The sequence below is a fragment of the Scheffersomyces coipomensis genome (genome assembly GCF_036884675.1).
Source record: "Scheffersomyces coipomensis strain NRRL Y-17651 chromosome Unknown DFJ63scaffold_2, whole genome shotgun sequence".
Taxonomy (NCBI): Eukaryota; Fungi; Ascomycota; class Pichiomycetes; order Serinales; family Debaryomycetaceae; genus Scheffersomyces; species Scheffersomyces coipomensis.
The window spans coordinates 1,160,376-1,185,569 of NW_027042893.1; the positions used below are offsets into that span (position 1 = coordinate 1,160,376).

General features: G+C 29.6%; 9 protein-coding genes and 1 non-coding gene across 10 annotated transcripts; 5 read left to right on the forward strand and 5 right to left on the reverse strand. All coding sequences in view use genetic code 12, as the record gives it.

Annotated features, from left to right (window-relative positions):
• Nucleotides 1-24: 24 nt before the first annotated feature.
• DFJ63DRAFT_311670 (uncharacterized protein) lies at nucleotides 25-789 on the reverse strand (the record flags this gene model as incomplete). The annotated part of the gene is made up of 1 exon (XM_064905812.1): nucleotides 25-789. The coding sequence occupies one exon, from the start codon at nucleotides 787-789 to the stop codon at nucleotides 25-27; it is 765 nt and encodes a 254-aa protein (XP_064763672.1).
• Nucleotides 790-941: 152 nt separating this feature from the next.
• Nucleotides 942-2,009, reverse strand: DFJ63DRAFT_333938 (uncharacterized protein; the record flags this gene model as incomplete). Its single annotated transcript, XM_064907940.1, has 1 exon — nucleotides 942-2,009. One exon carries the CDS (start codon nucleotides 2,007-2,009, stop codon nucleotides 942-944), a length of 1,068 nt encoding a protein of 355 aa, XP_064763673.1.
• A 137-nt stretch (nucleotides 2,010-2,146) lies between these two features.
• On the forward strand, nucleotides 2,147-2,977 carry TRM9 (tRNA (carboxymethyluridine(34)-5-O)-methyltransferase; the record flags this gene model as incomplete). The annotated part of the gene is made up of 1 exon (XM_064907396.1): nucleotides 2,147-2,977. The coding sequence occupies one exon, from the start codon at nucleotides 2,147-2,149 to the stop codon at nucleotides 2,975-2,977; it is 831 nt and encodes a 276-aa protein (XP_064763674.1).
• An 84-nt stretch (nucleotides 2,978-3,061) lies between these two features.
• DFJ63DRAFT_317697 (leucine carboxy methyltransferase) lies at nucleotides 3,062-4,541 on the forward strand. Its single transcript, XM_064906852.1, has one exon. The coding sequence runs from the start codon at nucleotides 3,106-3,108 to the stop codon at nucleotides 4,225-4,227; it is 1,122 nt and encodes a 373-aa protein (XP_064763675.1). The 5' UTR covers nucleotides 3,062-3,105; the 3' UTR covers nucleotides 4,228-4,541.
• A 507-nt stretch (nucleotides 4,542-5,048) lies between these two features.
• DFJ63DRAFT_t41 lies at nucleotides 5,049-5,120 on the forward strand. Its single transcript has one exon. It is a non-coding gene; the product is annotated as a tRNA-Glu (tRNA).
• On the reverse strand, nucleotides 5,059-6,959 carry DFJ63DRAFT_317698 (uncharacterized protein). The gene has a single exon (XM_064906853.1). It carries the CDS (start codon nucleotides 6,896-6,898, stop codon nucleotides 5,252-5,254), a length of 1,647 nt encoding a protein of 548 aa, XP_064763676.1. The 5' UTR covers nucleotides 6,899-6,959; the 3' UTR covers nucleotides 5,059-5,251.
• Nucleotides 6,960-7,355: 396 nt separating this feature from the next.
• On the reverse strand, nucleotides 7,356-8,942 carry DFJ63DRAFT_311675 (uncharacterized protein; the record flags this gene model as incomplete). The annotated part of the gene is made up of 1 exon (XM_064905813.1): nucleotides 7,356-8,942. The coding sequence occupies one exon, from the start codon at nucleotides 8,940-8,942 to the stop codon at nucleotides 7,356-7,358; it is 1,587 nt and encodes a 528-aa protein (XP_064763677.1).
• A 2,211-nt stretch (nucleotides 8,943-11,153) lies between these two features.
• Nucleotides 11,154-12,965, forward strand: PPZ1 (salt homeostasis regulator; the record flags this gene model as incomplete). The annotated part of the gene is made up of 1 exon (XM_064905814.1): nucleotides 11,154-12,965. One exon carries the CDS (start codon nucleotides 11,154-11,156, stop codon nucleotides 12,963-12,965), a length of 1,812 nt encoding a protein of 603 aa, XP_064763678.1.
• A 396-nt stretch (nucleotides 12,966-13,361) lies between these two features.
• DFJ63DRAFT_333942 (uncharacterized protein) lies at nucleotides 13,362-14,282 on the forward strand (the record flags this gene model as incomplete). Its single annotated transcript, XM_064907942.1, has 1 exon — nucleotides 13,362-14,282. One exon carries the CDS (start codon nucleotides 13,362-13,364, stop codon nucleotides 14,280-14,282), a length of 921 nt encoding a protein of 306 aa, XP_064763679.1.
• Nucleotides 14,283-16,676: 2,394 nt separating this feature from the next.
• Nucleotides 16,677-19,095, reverse strand: BCR1 (transcription factor BCR1). The gene has a single exon (XM_064906854.1). It carries the CDS (start codon nucleotides 18,608-18,610, stop codon nucleotides 17,021-17,023), a length of 1,590 nt encoding a protein of 529 aa, XP_064763680.1. The 5' UTR covers nucleotides 18,611-19,095; the 3' UTR covers nucleotides 16,677-17,020.
• Between the last annotated feature and the right edge of the window lie 6,099 nt (nucleotides 19,096-25,194).

Sequence of the window (25,194 nt, forward strand, 5' to 3'; positions counted from 1 at the left end):
GCAAGTAGAAAATAATGATTAATACTATCTAAAAAACTTCCCGTCAGCATCACCTTGTCTCCTCCATTGCGGATTAAACGTTCCACTGTTTTCAAGTTTATATATTCTCCATGCCTCTCTAACATGATGAGGTTGTAAAGGCTTTGCATAATCACCTTCATATTGCAATCGCCTATCATCAACTTCAATTTCTTTTCCTTTCTCTAGACTTTTTAATATTTCTCGCTTTTGCTTCTTCTTATCCTCTATATCAAGGATAAGTTTTGATTTATAATCCTTTTCCTGTATTTCTATTGCTTTTGTAATTATATCACCCAAAAACAGCTTTGAGATACCAGCAAGAACCACTGCTATATTATTTGGGATAGGGTGACCAATAACCCCATTACAAACCTTTTTAACCCCAGGTTTATTTACTCTCATACGCCTATAGGCAATAAATCTATCCATTTGGTCTTCAGTGAAATTGTTTATTAACAATCGTTTCTTTTCTTCTTCATTCAAATCTTTATCAATTTTATCTGCCTTCAAGGTCTTATATTTATTTACAAGCTCCACATCATCTATATCTGATAAACCATCAATCTCATCTGAAGATTCTTCTGAATCATAATCTTCATTGTCACTTGCTCCCAGGTCATTCTCTGAATCTCCATAGAACACTCTTCCGATCAATTCTTCGTCATCTTCATCAAGACTGACATCGCTTAGGTTATCATCTGAAAAACTGGCATCATCTTCAGGTCGTATTTCACTTTGCATGGCTGTTGACATGATAAGAATAAACATTGATTCTCTTGTATAGAATTCTTCAAATTTAAAAATAATAAATTTTATAATATGCAGGAAACTTTTTATTTTACAACTATATAGCCTTATACTTACTATTCATAACCCATTGGCGCCCGATTTTTTTTACTTTCTTATGATTAAAATCCCTATCATGTAGTTTGATTATCAAATGATTCTATCTGTTGCAAAATCCGCTTTGATTTAGTGAATAATGGTACCCATGAAGCTGATTTTGAAGTTTCAAATTCGGCGGCTAAATCAAAAACGCTGTGTACAACTTTATCAAGGTGTGGTGAAGTAGTATTTTCTAAGTTAGTAAGCTTCTCAATCAGCAACCCTAGAAGCTTTATTGCAAAGAATCTGTATAGAGTTTGTAGTTTTATTTTGAAATTATTTGAAGGATGCTCTGATATACCAAGATATTTGATTATTTCCTTTTTAACACTAGACAAACTGTTTTCATCTTCAATACTCAAATAAGCTAGCTTATTACTTGAATCTTCTTTATCAGAATTACTTTGTAAAACGACCTTAAATTCATTACTTCTATTGGAACTTGTATCGTTTTCTAAAGAGATATTAATGTCCCATAGACCATCGGCTTTAAAATAGCCATTTAGCTCTTTTTCAATTACTTCACCATCTTCTTGACTGTTGGCCATGATCAATATATCATAACTGGAATTAGACTGTATCAATTTCTTTGGAACTTTGTTCTGTTTAAACGTCCATATTTCTGGCAATAATAGATGATGAACAATACCTTGTACTATGTAATACGGTAAATCATTGGAATGAACTGCATCTAGAGTGTAAAATATGTAACATTTTGATTCTTCGGAGTCAATTCCGATAAAGTCTTCTTCCGAATGAATGAGCTCTACTGTATATTGATCCGCAATAGGAGTCTCATTCTTTGCAGTTTTAGAATATTCTAATTCGTCGATTAGGTCTATCTTCAATCTAGTATAAGTATTGTTCAATTCCTCATCTAATTGAATCTGTACCGCCTTTGCCAAATCTGGGAAATTGAAACCTTCATCTCCAAATCTCAATACTATAGGAATGGTAATTATTAACTCATTTTCAAGATAGTAAGCTACTTTTTCTAAATCAGTGAGCCCATTAGAACCATTGAATATATTAATTAAGACAGGCACTATGAATGCAACTAGTACAAACAAGTAAGAAGTATATTTTTGATCAACGGATGCCATAACTCATGACTATTATACTATGAATAAACATGTTTCAATCCAAAAATTCAGTGGAGAAAAAAAGAGCATCTTAAATTTATAAATTTTTATTTTGCGCTAAACAAGAAGAATCTAGTATATCTACAAGATTGCTAACAATGTCAGTTCCTTCATTAACTATAAGTAAGGGATTGGATCCTAAAAGTCAAGAAGAAGATTTTGTTCATAATGTCTATAATGAAATAGCGCCTCATTTTTCACAAACTCGTTATAAACCATGGCCTATAGTAGAAAAATTTCTTAAATCAAGAGAAGATTATTCTGTAGGTATAGATGTTGGATGTGGGAATGGTAAATATTTAGGAATCAATGACAAGTTATTCATGATTGGTACTGATAGATCAGATGGATTAATCAGTTGTGCCCAAGAGTTATCAAAAAATAGTTATAATGTTGGCGTAGCAGATGGTTTAAATCTACCACATCCAAATGATTCACTTGATTTTGCTATCTCCATCGCTGTTATTCATCATTTTGCTACAGAAGAAAGAAGAATAGAAGCTATATCACATGTTCTTTCAAAATTAAAAATTGGAGGTGAGTTTTTGATCTATTGTTGGGCTCTTGAACAAGAAAATTCGAGAAGAGGGTATAAAGAAGGAGATGAGCAAGATATTTTGATCCCATGGGTGCTTGCTAAGAAGCAAGAAAAGAAACCAAAGCAACCAAAAAGGAAAAGAAGAGGAGAAAATACTAACAATAATGAACAAGTTGAACTAGAAGAATCGACTCCTGAAGTTGCTGAAGTTGAAGTAGTAGCTAAAGAACAATTAGAAGAAGAAGCCAAACAACTGCAAACCAAATATAGATATTATCATCTATATAAAAAGGGGGAATTGATAGAAAATGCTCTTAAAACAAACCACTGTACTATAGTGGAAGATGGTTATGAAAAGGATAATTGGTGGGTCATAGTTAAGAAGATATAATATTAACTGTAATGTATATACGTTATCAAATCTTTTTTTTTCAATAGCGCTTAAAAAAAATATATGTATATAAATTTATCGTTGTCAAAACGTAGCAACTGCTCCAAATACAGGTATCATTAGTCCAAATGTTATCACCACAAGAGAAGAAGGATAAGGTTATACGATCAACTGACATTGATGCGTTGAGTTGTCGTTCAAGTGCAAATAGATTGTCATATTTTGTTCCCCCAGATAGTTACACTGATGTTTTAATTCAATCTTATCAAAAATATTTACAATACTGTCAAGGATATACTGGTCTTTCTTCAGGTAGAACATTAAGACAATCGTTTGGAGATAAGAAATTCCCTTTAATTAATAGAGGAACTTATTTCAGAACCAGAGCCATAGATGTTGTGATTGAACAATTCATAAAAGAATTTCCTCAAAGTCAAATAGTATCACTTGGAGGTGGATCTGATACAAGAGCATACAGAATCTTAAATAAACATCAATTGGTAAACTATTATGAGATAGATTTTCCTGAATCTGTTAAAATAAAGAAATTGGCTATCCTACAATCAGATGAAATTAAAAAGATAATTGATTTTAAGGAAAAGTTAAGCGTCAACATTAATAATAGAGAAGAATTTGATCTCATGGATGGAAATATACATACAAGTAAATATCATCTCATTGCGTATGATTTAAGAGATCTAAAAGATGATCCAACTCAATTCAATCAAAAACTTGAAGGATTTGATGTTAATTTACCAACTTTGGTGTTAAGTGAATGTGTTTTATGTTATATGAATCCAGCAGAAAATACCAACGTGTTGAAATTCTGGAAAGATTTTTGTAAAGAATATGTTTCTGTTTTCATATATGAGCCTATGTCTTTACATGATGCATTTGGTACTACTATGGCCAAGAATTTAGCTGATAGAGGAATCAATTTATTAACCTTTAATGAATATTCAGATTTACAAGAAAAGTCAAAATATTTACATGAAACTTGTGGATTTCAAAGAGTTCGTCTTACAGATTTAAGTGAAATTGCTGGTTATGGTATTAAAAAGAATAATCATAAAGAGTCATGGGTGGATGTTCAAGAAATTTATAGAATAAATCATATTGAGCTAATTGATGAGGTTGAAGAGATCAGACTTCTATTACAGCATTATTGTCTTTGTTATGCAGAGTATAGTGAAAGCAACAAAAAGTTAGTAGGTATAGACAGATGGAATTGGTTGGAATCTGTGGAATAAGTTTTTTTTTTTCGAAATATACATTTATTTAATATTCTATAAATTTAGAAATATAAATGGAGTGGAATAGAGAAACATAATGTAAAAACTCTATTTATAGATTAGAAGGAATAGAAGGTCAAACAAGACCGTTATATTAATAAATCAGTAAGATTTATTTAAGCAAAAGTTAGGTACGATATCCAGTGATTCAAACGGGCGGGGGTTAAAGCAGTGTTAACCTCCAGATTTTGTCGTCGTAGGAATAACTTAAAGACAATGAATAGATATCGTGTGGTCAGAATAGCATCAGGAAGCAGTAAAGTGTCATTGACTTATATATTTTGTAATTTTAAATATATTTAACTATAGTAAAATCTTAGTTTTTGTTTGTATGGTTGCGAAATTGTTAAAAATGATAAAAGAAATTGCAATGAAAGAAAATTCTTAATTATAGGCTAAATCTTGTCTCGAATTAATATATATGAACTAGGAGATGATTAGAGACTTCTATTCCAGTCTTTAAAAGAAAGATGAGCACTATTTAGAAGTCTGTTGCTTGAACTATAGATATACTGGATATTTAGAAAAACAAATCTGGATAACAACAAGTATACTTAACAAATTTGTATTAGGATTTCCTATTTTAGTCAATGGAAGATAAAATCAATCATTTATCTTCACCTGACTATCAAATAATTAACCTTTTATAGATATATAGATGAATATAAGGGAAATTGAATAGACAAGATAACAGATTTTTTAAAAAAGTTTACACGTGCAATTTTGCACGTGGTAGAAAGAAAACCGGTTAAACCTAAGAAGTTTTTTGATATAAAAAGTCCGATATAGTGTAACGGCTAGCACGGTTCGCTTTCACCGAGCAGACCCGGGTTCGACTCCCGGTATCGGAAATTTTCTTTTTTGTTTAATTATTTTTTTTAAATAGTTGCAAATATGATGGATAGAATAAGGGTACTACATTTAGCATAATTTAATTGATAATGAAACATCTATTTTTATATATATATTTACAAGGATGATACTATAGTGGTGGTGCTGGTGGTGCTGGTGTTTCAAAACCAATTGGTGGTTTTGCATTTAATGGTAATAAGGATAAGAATTTATAACTTCCTAATGATTTATCATTTTTATCAGTTAACCTTCTATAACTATTATAAATTTTATCTTGCTTTTCTTCATCATGAGTATTCTTTTTAATTAATTGATCTACTCTATGACCAATACCTAAATTATGTAACCAATCACCTTGATCTATAGGACCAAATGACGAACAAAACTTTGAACTTAAATTAGTTAAGTTTGTAAAATCAACATCGATGGATAAATCTACTTCACCTGGTTTTATGAATGGAGATACGAACTTATGTTTATAAATTCCTCTTAATGAAGCTTCTGGAATAGTATTGACTACCCCATAATCTATAATCAAAGCTGTACCTAAGTTTTTTGTATTATTCAATAATTGAATCATTTTCATTAAGTATAATTCTGCTTCTGTACATATTTCAATTCTGGTATCAATGGGTAAATCTTTATATCTTGAACTTAATGATGGAATTATAGAGGATGGAGTTTCCTTTTGGGATAAAGTTAAATGAAATTCTGTATCAAGTAATTCTTTATTTTCAATATTAATTTCTTCTTCATTTGAATTTGAAGGTAGTTTAGGTTGAGTATTATTTACCGAAGATGAATGTTCAACCATTAATTCTCTCCAACCATGTTCAGTTTTTTGAAAACTTTTAACTGGTAATGCATCAAAGAATTCATGAGCTATTATATAATTTGCAATATTTTCATCATTAATGATATCTTTTTCTGTATCCAACCATTTGATCTGATTACCCCATTTTGAAGTAGATGTATTAAATCCTTCTTCAGTAGTTTTGAATTCTACTTCTTCTTCACATAACAATTTCCATTGTTCTTGTCTTAAGATTTTAGAAGCTTCAATTAAATTAATTTCAATATTGACTGGTTTATTAACTTTTGTAGCAAATAAATTGAATGATTTTAAAACATCATGCATCAAAGTACCTCTTCCAGGACCAAATTCAATAAATTTAATCGATGTAGGATAATTTTGTTGTTGCCAAACAGTAAATAACCAAATACCAATCATTTCTCCAAACATAAACGATATTTCGGGTGAAGTTATAAAATCACCCAGTCTTGAATCAAGAGGGTTTCTAGTAGTATAATATCCAAAATCAGGATGAGTTAAGCATTGACGTATGTAAGCTGATAAAGTGATTGGACCTGTTGTTTGAATAGTTTGTACGAATAAATCAGTTAAATTCTCCACTTTGGTTGATCCAGTGATATCTCTTTGAGGAAATTGAAGAACTTTACCTAAATTATCTCTAACATTGAAATCACCTTTAATATCACCTTCCAATTTTTCAATTTGTTGTTTAACTACCTTAGTTGCATCTTCATATTCTTGTTTGGTAAATTTTCCATAATATAATCCATTTTCATCTATAGTTGGTGAATTAGCTGAATCAGGGTTGGAATTGAACTCTTTTTGTTTATTGAGTAATGAAGGAACCGAATGAAAAGACCTCAACGAACTGGACGGTATGAGTGTACGGTTGGATCGTATAAGACTCCTTAACATGACTTGGTTGCTATCAAAAGAAGTTGTAAAATTTATTTTATTTTTCATGATACTTTTTTTTTTCAATCTCGTTTTTCAATCTCGTTGATTTCCTCCAAGTATAAATTATACTAACTACAGAACAGACTATTACAACTTTAATTTAATAGAAAATGAATATATTTCTGGAAGCTATATAAGTATAACAGAAATTATACAAAAAAAACTATGGTTTAAGGTGAAAGAAGTATAAAAAAGGGGGTGTTTTATTAGTTGATTTAATCATTGCAACAATGAAGTGAACAATTAAATTACTTGCAACCAACAAACAAACAGCAAGATAAAGTAAAAGATAAGTACTTTTTTTTTGATTTTTATTAATTTAAGTTGAAGAATTGAAAAAAGGAAATAGTAGTTACTTACGGGAGTAAGTATCAACACGAAACGATAAAATTTGAAAAGAAACCATATAATTTGAAACTTGGATAGATATTATTAAAAGATAAAAATGACAATTGAAAATCAACTATTCTCTTGGTTCTGGAAAGAAAACCATAGAATCCATATTAATACCTTCATTAGTTGGATCATTTTGATTAATTTTATTAGAATCAACAATCTTATTATGTCTGATTGAAAAACTTGTCATTGTTTTAAAGCCTAATTTTGTATAAAATTTTCGATTTTTTGGATTTGAACTTTCTAAATAAGCAAATGAATTTGAATTTTGTTCAGTAAATTTATTTAAAGCATATTCAATTAATAATTTACCTAATCCTTTACCTCTCATTGATGGTAAAGTTGAAATATCATTTAAATACCAAATATCCATTGAATTATTTTGATTAACTGATTGTTTTTTAATCAATTGTTTAATCAAAACATCTTTACGAACCTTATACAAGAATGGTAATTTATCTTTTAAAATTTTGGATCTACAATGACCCATAATTGTTCTAAAATTAAATTTTAATGATGATGGATGGAAATTATCTCTAAATGTTAAAGAACCAGGATCAAAATAATCTTCATCATCATAATCATCATCCGAACTTCCTGATGATGATGAATCTAAATTAGATCCATAGATTTGATTCCAAAGGGCACATCCAAGATAAGGAAACTTATCCTTTTTAACCCCTAAATCATCTAAAGATTGTTCTAAATTATTATCTTTAATGATAAAGATAGTACCACCTAAAGAAATACATTCATAAGAATCATATTCAAAATAAGCTTGCATCAAATCTAATTTTTTCTTTTTATAACTAGCTTTATTAGTATTTTCTTTAGTAATATTAGCGGTATTTAAGATATAATTCATAAATGGATCATCTTCAAAAGCAATAACCAAAGTTTTAGCAACTCTTCTATAATCTTTAACGGAAGCTTTTTCAATAGAGATATTCAAATCACTCCTAATGGAGAAGGAAGATTCAATTGATCTGGAAGTAATACTTGATTCAGTATTTCTTCTCTTTTCAACACTATAAGTAGAAGCAGCAGATGAAGAAGTAGTAACAGTAGCAGTTGTAACATTGGTTCTAATTTCAGTTTGAGGAGGAATAATTATATGGGAATTGACTTCATTATTATTCTTTTCTAAGATTTTATCGTTATTAATTAAGATATTATTATTATTTTTATTATTATTTTTATTATTATTATTATTTGGAGGAGTAGTAGAAGATTGAATCAAAGGGGTTATGGTTGAAGCTGTCAGTCTCAGGAGGTTACCATTAACAATGTCAAAATTATCAATAGAACTAGTAAGGCTTAATGGTTTAGTATTTTGTAAAATACCCGAACCACTAGTGACCTTAATACCACTATTAGTAAGATTGTCATTATCATTGGCGATAACAAAGTTATCAGATAAATTTAAACTCAAATGTGTTGATGTTGATGTTGTTGGTGGAGTGAATGATCGTGGGGTGGATGATGATGATGATGATGAACTAGAACTTAAACTAGAAGCTCTGGTAGTAGATGATAATAAGGATGGAGATGATATAGTACGATTTGAGTTTAAAGTAACCCCCTGAGACTTAGGCAGTCGTGGTTTACCCTTTTGGTTTGATTCATGGTAATCTTCTGAAATGAGGGCAAACATTATTATTCATCTGTAATGAATTTATATTAACAGTATTAACTAGTTGGATTAATAAGTTAGAGAGGGAGAAAAGGAATCAAAAGAAAGGAAGAAAGGAAGAAAGAAACAGTTATAGATAATTATTTATAGAATTTAAAGTGGGAATTGATCTTTATATGTTAGATCAGTTATCAGTTAATGAAGATGCGCTCACACCTTGCCTAATTGGGAAGGTAGGATGGTTTCGAGAGCGGTAAATAATAAAATTATTTGTAACCGCCATCTATCCTGCATAATATCGACAACAATCAAATCTGTTTATAGTAATCAATTCCATTTCATCCATTCTTCTTGTTCTTGTTTGTTTGTTAGGTCATTTACGGTGGGGCTCATCTTACGTCGGTAACTTTGTATACGACCGAATGGCAAATCTATTGTAAGTTGTGATATAAGTTCTTTGTTAAGCTAATCGAAGTGTTTATGGGTATGATGATATTTACTAACTAAAGAAGGACCGTAGAATCAAACCTAAAAGGGTTTAAATGTAACAACTTAACTTGAATTCTAACTAGATATCATTATCATTGATAACTTAGAAGTTATTGGATAGATCTAATAACTGCTTTATACAGGATCTTCATTGTTTTCGGGGTATATTTCCGAACTCAACACGAATAATTAAATATAGTAAGATTTCAACTATATATCATTTCTTCTTTGTGTATATTGGTATGAAATTGAAATTGAAATTGAAATAGGAGAAATTAGTAGGAGTAATAAAGAATAAAATTTGTAAATTTATCCTAATAAGGAAAAATTAAAAGATAACCCTTTAGTGATGGCTTACAACAGATAATTATGTAATATGATTATTAATCGTTCATAACCTTTTCAACGTTAATGCAAACTCCATTAGTTAGACCTAACCATTACAGTTAATAGTATATGCATATGGTCTACTTTATAGTTTGATTGATTGATTTACCTTTTGATGATTTCCAATCTCCTTTCAATAAACACCCATGCCGCAATACATACAGAATTTCATCCATCATAAGACTTGGTCCTTTTTTAGAGAAATAGATAAGAATAAGTTACAAAATGTAAAAATTTTTTATAATACAGTGTGTTTATCTTAGTTTGTTTATCATTTGTATATATGTGCGAGTGGACTTAGGAGGCTGAAGTTATTGATCAATTGGTCAGTACAATACTTATAATGTACTAGAATAAATCGTAAATGTAGATAGTTAATAACCAACTAACCAACTAACTAACTTAACTAACTTAATAAAGTTATGGTATCGAACTAAATTTCCAAGTTTAGGTTTAACCAGATTTGAGAGATCAATTAAATTCTAGACTTTAAAGTTGAATAGGGGTTCTATAATTATTCTTGTTCATGTATGATGAAGTTAGTGTTATGGCTGCTATTCATCATTAGAGTAAAATGTCGTGCTGGTATTTGATTGATTCGTATATTTAGAAATAGGTGTTCCCGCCTTTCCTATGGGGAAAGAAAGAAAAAGAAAGGGAGGCTAGAATTATTATATAGTAACGACGACATCACCACCAGTGCGACATTTTATCATCATAGTTTCAACAAAATTTGAACTGAAAAAGAAAAACTTAAACCCCAAGGTGCCAGCACAAGATTTTATATCGTTCGTCAATTATAATCAAATAATTATTTATTATTAATCATTAATTAGAGTTTGAAGGATTAAGTCTCACCTTAACTTGTATATCCTTTCTATCTATTGTCATTTGTTGTATATAAGTTGTGAGATAAATCAAATAGCCTATCACTCACTCACTCACTCACTCACTCACCCGCACAAGCAGAAGAGGTGACAATTACAATTACAAATCCATTGTATTCTATCAATCTATACCAGAACACATATATAGATCATCATATCTGGCTTAGCATTTGATTAGACCTATTCCAATCCCATCCATTCCTATCGTTTCATAGATTGATTGATTGATTCATTCATTGATTCATTTGCCTTTCATTCCCAATCCATCCCATCCATTCATCATTGCATTACATATCATATCTTATTGTCTTCATTACTTACAGACAGAAGCCGTCATCACCATTTGATTAGATTACATTAGATACATTTATTTGATTATATACAAGTACAATCATCTTATCACACTTAGTATTATAAAAATTGCTTACATTGATTATCATCATCATCACTTTTAAAATTCACATAAATCATGGGTAATAATAGTTCAAGACCAGGTACTCCCTTAACAAGGACGGACACTTCGGGTTCCACAAAATCATCAAGATCAGTACGTTCAAGAATATCCTTACAAAGAGAAGACTCTACCGCTAATAATATTACAGATTCACCCAAATTAGGTCCTAAATCTCCTAAAATATTATCCCGAAAAAATTCACTGGCTGATTTAAAAGATATACCGTCTGGTATTACCAATAATAGTACTATAACCAATAATGACAATGACAATAATAATCCTACTATACTTAATAATCAACATACAAACTTATCATCATCAAATATTACATTGCCTCCATCCATGATACAAGTAGAACCAAAAGAACCTATATTATTAAGAAGAAATACCAATGATAGTATCGATACTCCCATCTCCATTCATAATAACGCTTTATCAAGAACTTCAACCAATCATTCCATAGCATTATCACCGCAAAATACTTCTGCTCGTAATAGTATTTTAGGTATAGATGATACAAAAAGTATACATAGTCTAAGCAATAGTATCAATAGTGATGCTGATGATTTAGATGGTAATATCGAATCACTTTCCCTCAATGACAATAATAATAATAATAACAATAATAATAATAACAGTAATGATAATGAAAAACTTTCCCGAGAAGTAAGTAATAGCGCAGCTTCCATACATAGCAATTCAAACAGCAATAACAACAATAATAATAATAATGGTGGTGGAGCAACCATCGTATCAAGAACAAATTCAAATATAAGTACCAGCAATAATAGTTATAAATTATCCAAAACCACCACAAGCACATCATTCTCCATGAATACCACTAATACCATTGATATTGAAGATTTAATTCAACGATTATTAGATGCGGGATATAGTGGGAAAAGAACTAAAAATGTATGTCTTAAAAACGATGAGATTCAATTAATTTGTTCAACTGCTAGAGAAATATTCTTAAGTCAACCTTCATTATTAGAATTATCCCCTCCTGTGAAAGTAGTGGGTGATGTTCATGGTCAATATGGAGATTTGATTCGTATTTTCACTAAATGTGGATTCCCACCGCTGACCAATTATTTATTCTTGGGGGATTATGTTGATAGAGGTAAACAATCATTAGAAACTATCTTATTATTATTATGTTATAAAATCAAATATCCGGAAAATTTCTTCCTTTTAAGAGGAAATCATGAATGTGCCAATGTTACTAGAGTTTATGGATTTTATGATGAATGTAAAAGAAGATGTAATATTAAAACTTGGAAATTATTCATTGATACATTTAATACTTTACCTATAGCTGCTATTGTAGCGGGAAAGATATTTTGTGTTCATGGTGGTTTATCTCCTGTATTACATTCCATGGATGAAATTAGAAATATAGCTAGACCAACTGATGTACCTGATTATGGATTATTAAATGATTTATTATGGTCAGATCCGGCGGATACGTTTAATGAATGGGAAGATAATGAAAGAGGGGTTTCATATGTATTTTCAAAAGTTGCTATTAATAAATTTCTATCTAAATTTGGATTTGATTTAGTTTGTCGAGCTCATATGGTGGTTGAAGATGGTTATGAATTCTTTAATGATCGTACATTGGTAACGGTATTTTCAGCTCCAAATTATTGTGGTGAATTTGATAATTGGGGAGCAGTTATGAGTGTTAGTGAAGAATTATTATGTTCATTTGAATTATTAGATCCATTAGATAGTGTTGGGTTAAAACAAGTTATGAAAAAGGGTAAACAAGAACGGAAATCTGCTCAATTACAACGTCAACAAGAACAACAATCATCAAGATAGAATGCTAGTTTATAATAGTGTATAGTCCCCAGCCATAGTAATACAATAGATATCAACTATACCCCAAACATCATTTTCATATATATATTCAAATTCAGATTTATGATTCGATTCATTTAGCATATTATTTTCTTTACTTCCTTATATTCGTTTCTACTTTATATATATGTATTTATTTATACAGTTTATTTTATGGTTATTACTTTTTTTTATATTAAATATAAATCAAATTTCGAAAAAAGAGTTTTGTCAAAAAATCAATTTGTCGTGAATTATTTTGTGTCAAAAATAAACGTCAGAAAAAAACGGACGAGACAAAACAAAACAGACCAACAAGCCAACAAACTTTTACAACATAAGTAGATAGATAGATAGTCAGATAGGATCAATTATAAGATGGGAGATATATCGATGAATGGATCTACTTCCATCAACAATGGAGGCGGTAGTTCCAATATGTTATTACAAACGAATTACTTCTTATTAAAGACCGAGAATATCAAACCATTGATTGATTTAAGTCAACAATTGAATAATCAAATTAAACAGAATGAAACATTATTAAGTCGATTGAATCATTTGATTGATCATCAATTGAAACTCCCTCATTTAGATGAATATGATGAAGGTGTAAAGGAGATTGGAGACGTGATGAATGATGATGAAATTAAAGATGGTATACGAATGGAAAAGGAAGAGAGAAGACTGTCACCAGAGGAAGTAGAAGAAGAAGATGATGATGAAGAAGCAGATAAATTAAGAAGAGAACAGATTAATAAATCACAATATGACGATGTTGATTCATTGCGATACTTATTGATTAAGAAATATGATCTACCAACTAATTATGATGATAGTTCAAATATAAATATAGATAAGAGTAAGAGAAGAATTGAACAATTAATTAATGATAATCAATATCTTTCAAAATTAGTTCAATTTAAAAAGGATCAGAATCAAAATTTATTTAAGATAATCAATGATTATGAAACTTTTATAATTGAAATGATTTTACCTAATTTACGACTGGATAAATTGTCCATCAAACATAGTAATGATAAACATAATGATAATGCTAATGATAATAACGACAACGATAATGATAATGATACTTCAATTCAAGCTATGATCAATAAGAAATTTTCCAAAATTGATGTGATATATAAACGATATAATGCTATTATAATTAAATTTGTTACTATTAATAATTTATTAAACAATTTAATTAATCTTTTAATTCAACAAGATAATAAATCTCATTATATAATATATCAATTAGAGATACTTCAAAATTTAAAGGATGAATTAATGATCTAGCCCTTTCAATAGGATAGGATCTTCCCCAGGGTGCTATGATAATTTGAAACAAGGAGGATGCGGGATGTTCGCGGATACATTCCATTACACAGAAATGAATTTGAATTTTGTACATACATATTAGTTTAAATATATGTATTATACATATTTAGGGGTGTGGTCTATTTGAAAGCTGTAGTAAATACGAAATTCGTGTTGTTGTGTTGTGTTGTGTGGGTGGATGGATCGATAGGGAATGGTGCCGTCTAGATTATAGGATCGAATGATTCAAGCCATGCTTTCAAATATTCATAGGTCCACCTCCAAAATCTGCAAGTTGATACCTATAGTTAAAGTTTAAATTTATCATGAACTATAAACCCGATACCAATATCCCATATCTTCATAATTTAAGTTATTGATAACAGAAACAGAGAAATAACCGCTCTTCAAACGTTGGGGGCAATAAACGTTTAAACTTATAAGGAACAGATTTATCAAATAGTGTATCTATTAGCGATTAAATCTTCCATTTTTTTTTTTTTATTTGGGTTTGATTACATTGACAAAAAAAAGCCACTCTATTACTAGAAGGTTACACTTGCTATATAGTGAAAGATTTCTGTTATTTCCTATTATGTATAGGCTTTCAACGCTAGGCTTAACTGTATTGAACCTCCTCTATTAAGCGCCGTACTTTTAAAGAGAATGAAGTAAGTATTGAATTGAAATATTTTATAAAAACTTGGCTCATATGTATAATAACGTCATCATTTAAATTTTATTTACACGATTTTGGACTTTTCAATTTTATTTTTATTTTTATTTTTGTGAGGTTTAAAGTGGAGGAAGAAGAACCATTTTTAAAGAAGGTGAGGGAGAACAGAGATCCTCCACTGGGTACGTAACTGTAAATCTTTTTATTCCATGGATATATCGATTTCAAGTAGAGTTTGAGTGGGTTACATTTACATTGATGATTTATGGAAAGTTTTCTGGGTAGAACTATCCAAATAATTTTTGGGTCTAATTATGCACCTTTGATTAGATAAATAAAACACAATTTTAACGCACAGTTACAACAACTTCAAATTCATTTTTTATTTTTGACGTTAACCAAAAAAAAAAAGATTTACAGTAAAAAAAAAAAAAAAAAAAAAAACCTCAGTAAAAAAAAAAAATGAAAGTAACCTGAAAGAAAAAATTAAAAGAACCAAAATTTTGACGGTCGTTCGACTAGATTTGTTCTATATTAGGTTTTTTTTTTTCATTTCATTTCTTTTTTAACATTCTTTATATTCTAATTCGATCATTTCTATTGTGGATGTTCATGAGATCACCATGGTTAGTGATATCTAAAAGGGGTTCCTTTTAAGATTACCTATCTAACGAATATCGCATCATTAGGGTTTATATATCAATGTAACCTAATTTATTCAATGGCCTTCTCCCCGTCGTATTCCCCCTTTTCGCCTCTCGTCGTCTCCTCGATTTAGTGGGCCTTTTCTCTCACTTTTTCACTTCCTTGTCCCCCTTTTCTTCTGCTTATTCGTAAGCTATTTTTTTTTTTTATTCTTCCCCCTTTTCATCATTACTGACACACTTACGTATTATCGTTCTTAAAAACGTTCCAAAAATAGACCATTTTTTTAATGCTGGTACTGTATACAGCGTCATGCACTGGTGATAAAAATAATTTATTTTTACATTTGAGATGCTTCCATACTAAATCATTCATCCAAAGCTCATTTTAAGCCTTATTTATAAAGAGAAATATGCCTACAAATCTAACATAGCAAACTTATCTCTCACCATTACACAAAAGAATTACTCAGAATATATAGTAAAATATATAATACAATGATATATAAAAGAAATGGTGTATTTATTAGAAAGACAAACGAAACGTAGACCTGTACGAAAATCTTGCCCAATAAAAAATAATAATAATAATAATAAATATATAAAAATTCAATTACTCTCTAACAAAACAAAAAAAAAAGAATTAAAAAGCTAAAATATAAAAAATAAAAATAAAAATAAATTATATCAAGAAAAGAAAAAAAATACCCCTTATAAGATATAAATATATATATATATATATATACAGAATTTAAACACCAGTAAAATAGAATACCCTATAATTAAACGTAATTGATAAGTTTATACAGAACAGAATGGAATGCTTTCAATCCATTGAACCTAGAATGAATGAAAATAATGAATGAATGAATGAATGAATCATTGAATGAAATGATGATGACAGTTAGAATGAAAATAATAATAAAAAATGACAATTTGATTAACTTATTTAGTTGTATAATCCTTTTTTTGAAACTAGAACCTACTCAAACTAAGTAGTATTTTAACTTGTAATAGTAATAGTAGTAATAATAATAAATTTTTGATGATAATTTATTTATTTTTTTTTTTTAATTTTTGTTTAACGACAAACGACAAAAAAATTTTATTTTTATTTTTTTTTTCTTGTGCTTTCTCTCTCTTTTTTTTATTTCTTTATTTTTAATTTTATTTTTATTTTTTTTTCCTTCTTCTTCCTCCTCCAAAATAACCTCCAATTCATAAAAAATAAGAAAACAATCGAAAATTCAGCTGTAGTCTAAATTATTAAGCACCAGGAGGTGGTGGGTCTTAACAAAGTCAAATATTAATAAGCTTTCCATCAACACTATCAATCCCCTGATTTTTCTTCCTTAAGTTGGACTTTACTTGGCAGAGCAGACCCTTTTACTCTATCATTAATTTGGTGATAATAAGCTATTAATAGTTGGCTTCTTGGAAGTCTTACCTTCTTCATTTTCTTCACCATTTGTAGAATCATTCATAATAGTATCACCATTACTATGTCCATTTTCTCCTCCATGTAGTATAGATGAGGCTGATGATGCGGATGAAATTGATGATGATGAAGATGACGATGAATTAATTCCTTCATTCTTTATTATGGGTAAGGTTGTAGTTGTTATATTACTAGCATTATTTTCATCATTTAAAACTCCCTTTAACCATACTTTAGTAGATTCATTTTGTTGTTGCAGTTGCAGTAGTTGTCTGATTTGAACAATTGGTGGTAACATTTTATGAGGTCCATTACCATTTTGAGGTTGAGGAGGTGGAACTTGATGATATACATGATGATGATGAGGATGATGTGGATGTAAATGATGAGGAATAGAAGGTGAACTACTACTATTATTCTTTATGGTGGTTTGACTAAATGATTGATGGAATAATGGTGATAATGGACTTACTAAATTTGGAGTTAATGAAATTAATGATGATTTTGGTATATGAGCTCCAGCCGATAATGGAGGTACTGGATATGAATAAGATGGAGAAGCTGATGATAATGATGCACTTAACATTGATGAATTTGGATTTAACCCACTGATTGGTGGAGCAGATTTTAAATCTCCACTTAATATAATAGGTGATGATATTCCTTTCATACTTGATGAATTAGTGACAAATGAATGCAGTAAAGATAATGGTCTTGGTCTTCTTTTTGGTTTGAATTCATGAGTAGGTAATTTTAATAAACTATTATTTCCAGATGTAGTACTACTATTATGACTTGAACTACCATTTATGTCATAAGATTGGATGGATCCTTGTAATTGATAATGAGGGGATTGCAGATTTGGAGGTGATATTAACGATGAAGGAGATGATGATGAAGATGAAGTAGAAGCTCCAGTTGAATTAGATGCAGACGATATATTAGAAACATGATGAGGATGATGAGAATGGAGTAAATGATGATGAGCAAGATGATGATGTGGATGTAAGTGCTGAGGTGAAGATGAACCACCAGGTTGATTAAATAATGGATTATTTGGGGTAATTGGGTTAGATATACCATTACCATTATTATTATTATCATTTAAATCATCATCTTTTTTAACGTAAGATTCATAAGCATGAACAGTTTGTTTATGTTGTCTTAAATTATCCAATCTGGAGAAATTCTTTGAACAATAAGGACAAGTAAATGGTCTTTCACCAGTATGTTTTCTTTTATGTCTGGCTAAATGTTCTGATCTTGTAAAGGACATATTACATCCAGGGTAACCTGTACATTGGAATACTCTTCCCTTTGAAGATCGTTTTGATTTTGGTTTCATTGAGGCTTGTTGCTGCTGTTGATGTTGATGTTGTTCTTCATCTTGATGTTGATGATGAATCAGACGTTGATACTGAATATGATTGGTATTGGATGATAATGGTGCACCTGGAAGTGGCAGTGATTGTTGTTGAGGAGGGGAATCTTGTAATTTAGATGCCGAATTTTGTAAAATATCTGAAGTTCGATCAATCATAGTAAACATTTGAACTGGATTTTTTTATTTTTGATATATGGTAATGAATAGACGACAGTAAAAGTATGAATGAATGAGTGAATGATTGGATTAATTGGTGGGGAATATGGTTGTTTCTCTTATAATATTGTTAAATATTTGTTGACAGTTTCAAATTTTCCTGAATGACAGAATCTCCTCAAAACCTTTTTTTTGGGCTATTGGTGGGAGCGATTCGATTTAGACTAGTTCGATTTTGACGTAAGGGGACTGCAATCTATCACTAGATGATTTCTTATGAGATTATTTCTTCTTAAAACTGGAAATTAGACTGACTTAACAACAACTAAAAACAAATGTTGTATAAATGAAGAATAACACCAGAAAAAAAACAAAAGTTTTGGTAGAAAATGAAAACGACAGAAATATTTATTTTTTTATATTTTGGATTAAAAAATTTCTGGTTCCTGTTTTACCAAAAAAAAAAATAATCAAAAAAAAGGCACCACCACTCACAAAAAAAAACAATTTATTTTTTTAAACCAAAAAAAAAAAAATAAATTAAAAAAAAAATAAAATAAAAAAAATAATTAAAAAATTAAAAATAAATTAAAATTTAAATTATTTTTTTGAATTGAACAAAAAAAGAAATTTTGTAAAATTCCTTCTTGTCTCTCTTGCAAAAAGGGGAAGCCAAAAAAGCACCAGAAAATAAAAACAGGGAGTGTTATTATTATAAAGTGCTTAATAATATTAAGAACCTCGACCGTTTCTCTTGGCGGAAATGTAGAAATACTTCAAAGTACTAAAAGTTAGCGATGAAAAAGACTTAACTAAATGAAGTGAAGCGAAGTGAAGTGAAGTTAGGACAACGGAATCAGAATCAAAGCAAATCAAACACAAACCAAAATTAAAATATATGGAAATGAAAAGTCTAGTGATTTGAATTGAAATTGAGGATATATCAAACGTTTACCGAACGAACGAACACCTAATTTGATTTGATAAAATTTATGATGAGCAAATGTTAACGTCTGCCGGGTATGTACGTATGTGATATGTTTATCTTATTTTCCAGTATTTATTTATGTAAAGCCAGAATCCAAGTAAAAATAATATGTTAAATTTTAAATCAAACCTTTTTTTTTTAATGTGTGCTAAACTATGAATGTCACAAAAATAAGATTTTGTGAGTACAATTGTGCCAGCAAAAATTTAAAGTTGACAACTCGAGGACGACAAGGTACAGCTAAAATTATGTTACACGATAGTTTGATTTTTGAATTAAAAGCTTTCTTTCTTTTAATAATTCTTATTATTAGCTTTTGAACTTATATGACAAAAGACGCGGAATTGGAAGCCTCAAATAGAATAAGAAAAAAAAAAGATAGTTATCCAGGGAATCTCTTTCTTGCTCACCTTCTATAATTAATGAGTAAAATTTGAACGAGGGCAGGCTAAATCTAGCGAGAAGCTAAAATCTTATTAATATCACAAATTAAGAAAGGAATGAGATATGTATGATAGGATATGTAAGTATATGTGTCTGTCCACAAGATTTGGAAGATACGTTCTATGTATGTGTTTTTTTTTCTGACTTGAAAAATATATTTTTTAGCGTAGGGAGCAGGAGGTGGGAAAAAGATGCAAGAAAGATATGTAATTAGTAGATCAAATTGAATGGGATTGAATTGAAATGACAGGGAAGAGAAGTAGTTTATATACGTGTCAGATCAATATATCATGAATGAAGATTTTTGACATCGGGTATACAATGGGGCACGGAACTTTCCTCAATTATAGCCTAAACAATAACTTCCATCAAAATGTATAATTTAATGCACTACATAAATAAAATAACAAACTACAACAATGAATTCTCTATAGCAGTTTACATGATTCAGAAGTTTTTGTAAAAGTTCGTAAGTGATATTCGAAGCAGAACAAAGAGCAATTTATTAGTAGTAGTTTATTATTATTATTATTATTTTTTTTATTATTATTTTTTTTTATTTTTATTTCTATTTCGAAACGAAGTTTCTTATTACTAAAAACCTACATACTTTCGTATGATGTGGTTACAATTTTATGAAAAATAAAAATACTTCATATATCTTAATTGGGGTATTTTGTCAGGAATAAACGATCATTATTAAAATTATCCTATCCAGAAAGCCTAATCAATAGCTAGTAACTGAATAAAAAAAACCTTGTGTTTTTTAATCATTATTTTTTAATAATAAATGTTCGTATTATAATTAAAATTAATTTAGACTAAAAATTAATTTACTAAAAACGTATAGGTTCGACATCTAGCACTTACCTACCTACCTACCAATACACTAGAATTTATATCTTACCATCTAGATCAACCAAATTTCATTTCGAATAGTGGGGTTTTCTTTCATTCTTTTGTTTTCGTTTTCGTTTATCGTCATGGTTCCTCCTCTACACAAACAAATTTACTCCCTTGTTTTATTTTTTGCTTTTTTTTAGTTCAGGGCGGTCCAAAAATTGGGAATGGTTTATTGTTTCCTATTCACTATTTAGATGATCATAATTAACTATCGTTCGTATCGTAATAAGGTTGTAGTAATATTTTTATTGTTTTAATGACATTGTTCAATTAAGGGATTTACTAGTTACGGTTTAATATGATCAGATTTATAATGAAATGAGGGGATAAAGTTAAACTTTTTTTGAGGAGATCGAGGGCGATAGAACTAGGCAACAAGGAACATAGTTTATTTTAATTGACAGTAACATAGAGAAACGGCGTATCTATAATTAAACATCAGTTTTCACTTCTAATTTTTTACCGATACGCTTACGAAAATTGAAAACAATGGAGGGATATTAATATTCACTTAGCGGAATATTATTCTGTTTATCCACCTCTATCATTAGCGTACATAAAAAGAAAAAATTACAATGGAATTCTTGCAAAAGGTTATGACAACGTAGAGAATTAAATATCAATTATAGTGATCACTTTATCCGCCTTAAATCTAGGGATGAGATATCGTGGTCATGTCATGTAGAACAAAAAGAAGGATGTATAAAGAAAGATACAATGACATAGAATAGATTAGAGTATATTATAGACTAACTTATATTGTAATGTATGTGAGTGAGCAGGCAAAGAGGATGCACAGTAATTTTTTCCCTTTGTTCTTTTCCGTTCTATTAAAAAATAGTGGGAATAAAAATAAAACGTCTTTTTTTTTTCTTTCCCTTCCCTAAATTATTTATTAGGCCAAATCCATTCCAATTAGTCTTCTTCTTTGTCTGGATTTGACATACAATAGACTTCTACTTCTTTGTTATGTTTTACAAATCATGCCACTAGGTTCACGATTTACATATCCTCTTGCATAAAGGGCACTATTTGTTATGTCCCCGATCGTTTCTTCTTCTTTTATTTTTCTTTCTATTTCATAGTATAATTAAACAATCAATCATAAACACAAGTGAATAATTCCGTGGATAGCAACAATACCCTTGGTAATTTTCTATAATTAGGATTGATTGGGCTTTTCAATAGAAGCGAACTTATAGAACCGCCCGCCTTTCATTGTTCATATTCGATGATTTCTATCATCTATTGACTTGACCTGGTCCTGATATATCTGTCAGTCACTAAAAATTTTTTCTCACTACCCTGCCATGCCCTTCCCCTTCACTTCAATTCACCTCACTCGCCCATTCCCCCTTCTCCTTTAATTTTTCAGTCTTACATTACCTTGCGGTAGTTCTACATGTTCTTGCTTAATTTTTTATAAAACGTATGTAGCTTTAATATGATCTTTACCACCTTACTTCTTTCTTGTTGCTAAGCAGCGCCTGACTTAACACTAAACAAAGTTTAAATTAATTACCCACCTAGATTTACTGAATGTGGTGACACATTAAGATAAACTTTTATTATTATTTTCCCTCATACGTTTTCGAATACGTTCTACTTCTACTTCGACTTCGATTTCGATCTCTATTGTGGAATGTCTCGTATATCAATCAAATAGAGTTGTTGTTGTCATATTAACACACACACACACACACACATTAAATCTACGAACTTTGAACTTTTTTTTTTTTAATTCGTTGAAATCTTCATATCCTTCCTAATAGGGACGACAACCAAAAATTTTAAATTTCTTTTTTTTTTTGGCTGTTTATGATATTTTTTATGCCTCTCTTTTGATGTTTTCATTTATTATTTTTTATGGCTTTTTTTTTTCGAGTCTTTTTTTTGGTTAGAGATATCCCCTTAAAAATTTTATAGATGTATTTACATATATATTTTTTTAGGTTCGTTCTAAGGAGCAAAAGCACCGAGAAAAAAAAGCAAAAGCAGCCTAAATTTATGGGACGTGGCCACAGATCTTTTTTTTTTTCAGTTCCACATCGATGTCAGTTATATAGCAGCAGTAACTAACACCAGGTACGAAGTACCTATCTGTTACTTACTTAAGTAAGGAGGTTAAAATTTCATTTCTAATTTTATTAATTTTTAATAATTGAAGTATTATTATTAAGGTTTTATGTATTGGATTGTATTTTTAGAAAATGTTAAACTTATCAGTATAATAAATGTTATAACGTATGGATTAATTAGAATTTATTTTCTATAATAGAGTCAGTTCGTTTAAATCAACAATAACTATACATACATACATTAATAAATAAGTCCTCCAAAAATAAAAAAAACAAGTTAACTACTATAAGTTTGGCTTGGCCTTCATTTACATTGTTTATCTAACCAATATAGACATTATATTGCAGGCTATTATTGGTAAGATTTTGGATTCTGACATTTGAATACGGGGACGTAAGAATACGTCCTTGCCATTGTTATGAATCTTTCATATAGTAATATTATTTAAGGTTGTAATGTAAGATTACCATAATTGATAATAATTCTCATCTATAGGTTCAAAATTCGAAAACTTCGTATAACGAGAACAATGGAAGGTGAAAAAAAATAAATAGAAATTTTTATGATTGAAAAAGAAAATAAAAAAAAAAGACAATTTAAATTTAAATCACGAAAAAAATAAAATCGAAAAAATAAAATAAAAAAAAAAAAAGAATTTACTTACATACAGATACATACAGTACATACTGTACGTAACCAAATAATACCACAAATCGAAATAATTTGCTTTACCCCAAACTTTTATTATAGTGATCTGAGTGAAAAATACTATGGCAACAATATCTAACTATCAAGAGATACAAAACGGAAATATATATAAACTGATCACTCGCCTTCACACAATAAAAGGTGTCGCCTTGAACATGGTTTATCATTCCGTTGTAAGTTTGGTTATGCAATTAATTGAAGATAATTTTGATTTTGTTCCGTTTCATTTCGTATTAAGAGCATATTTCTATTGTATTATTATTATATTGTTATTATATTATTATAATAATCAAAAAAGAAAAGAAAAAAAAAAAAACCAATTTGGTGTAACACAAAAAAAGAAGGCAAAAAATCATCCGTTTTTTTTACTTTTGTGAGATTGTCTGTTCTATTGTCAAGATACATTAAACTTAGATCTACAATCTGTCTCCCCCTCCCTCCCTTCTCCCCCATTAGGAGCAGGCTAGAGTTTATACATATCCTACGACGAACAAACAAACAAACAAACAAACAAACTATGTACTATTACGAAATAGCGAGTGATTCAACCAGCGAAGATCTATCAATTGGAACTAGATACGAGAAATGGCTTGGCTTGGCTTGACTTGACTTAAGTTGAGTTTAACCTTTTTATTTTTCTATTTATCAGTATTAACTATAACAATGATGATGATTATTATTATAAAAATTTCATAATTTAAACTTTGTAATTAATAATTTTGATAGGTGTTAAATACGGGCACCTATCCAATTATTATATTTAGAATCGTTTTGGTTACAATGAAGGTTTAATTAATGATTTGTTTACTATTGCATTTTGTTATTGTGATTGGGAAATATTAATATCAAAAATCATATATCATATCATATCATATCATATCGTATCGTATCGTCAAGTGGTCATGCCATTGGGGAGAGGGAGAAGTGAAGTATGGGGCACAAAAAGAATAAGAAATGATTACAAGTTGTCATTGTTCTTATTGTTGTGGTCAAAAACTACTTCAGGCAATTCTAAATCTAACTATGGAACTCCTTCCTTCGTTTCCTATACCAACCAACTCACTCACTTTGCTCCCCACTTCTCACATCCAGCTCTGATAGATCTATCAAATCAAGGCTTGTAATTCAATGTTCTCCATTGTTATAGGACTTTTGTACTACTTACTATAAACCAACAACAACTCATCTACCCTCACTTTAACTCTTATTAGCTATCTATAGTTGCTACCGCCTTTAGATCTCTCTCTTTCTCTTTCTATTTCTGTTTGTGGATATTTTTACATAACTTTCAAAAATTTAACTTCCGCGATTTCGATTACTTAGCGGCAAGATGCGCCGCAACGTCTTTTTTTTTTTATGCTGCTCAGTAAAAAATATTATTTCACATTCCTTCACTATTTTCATTCTTTGACTGGCTTGCCTTGGATTGCCTTAGCCTTAGCTTGCTTCCGGCTACTGTCCAGCCAGTTTT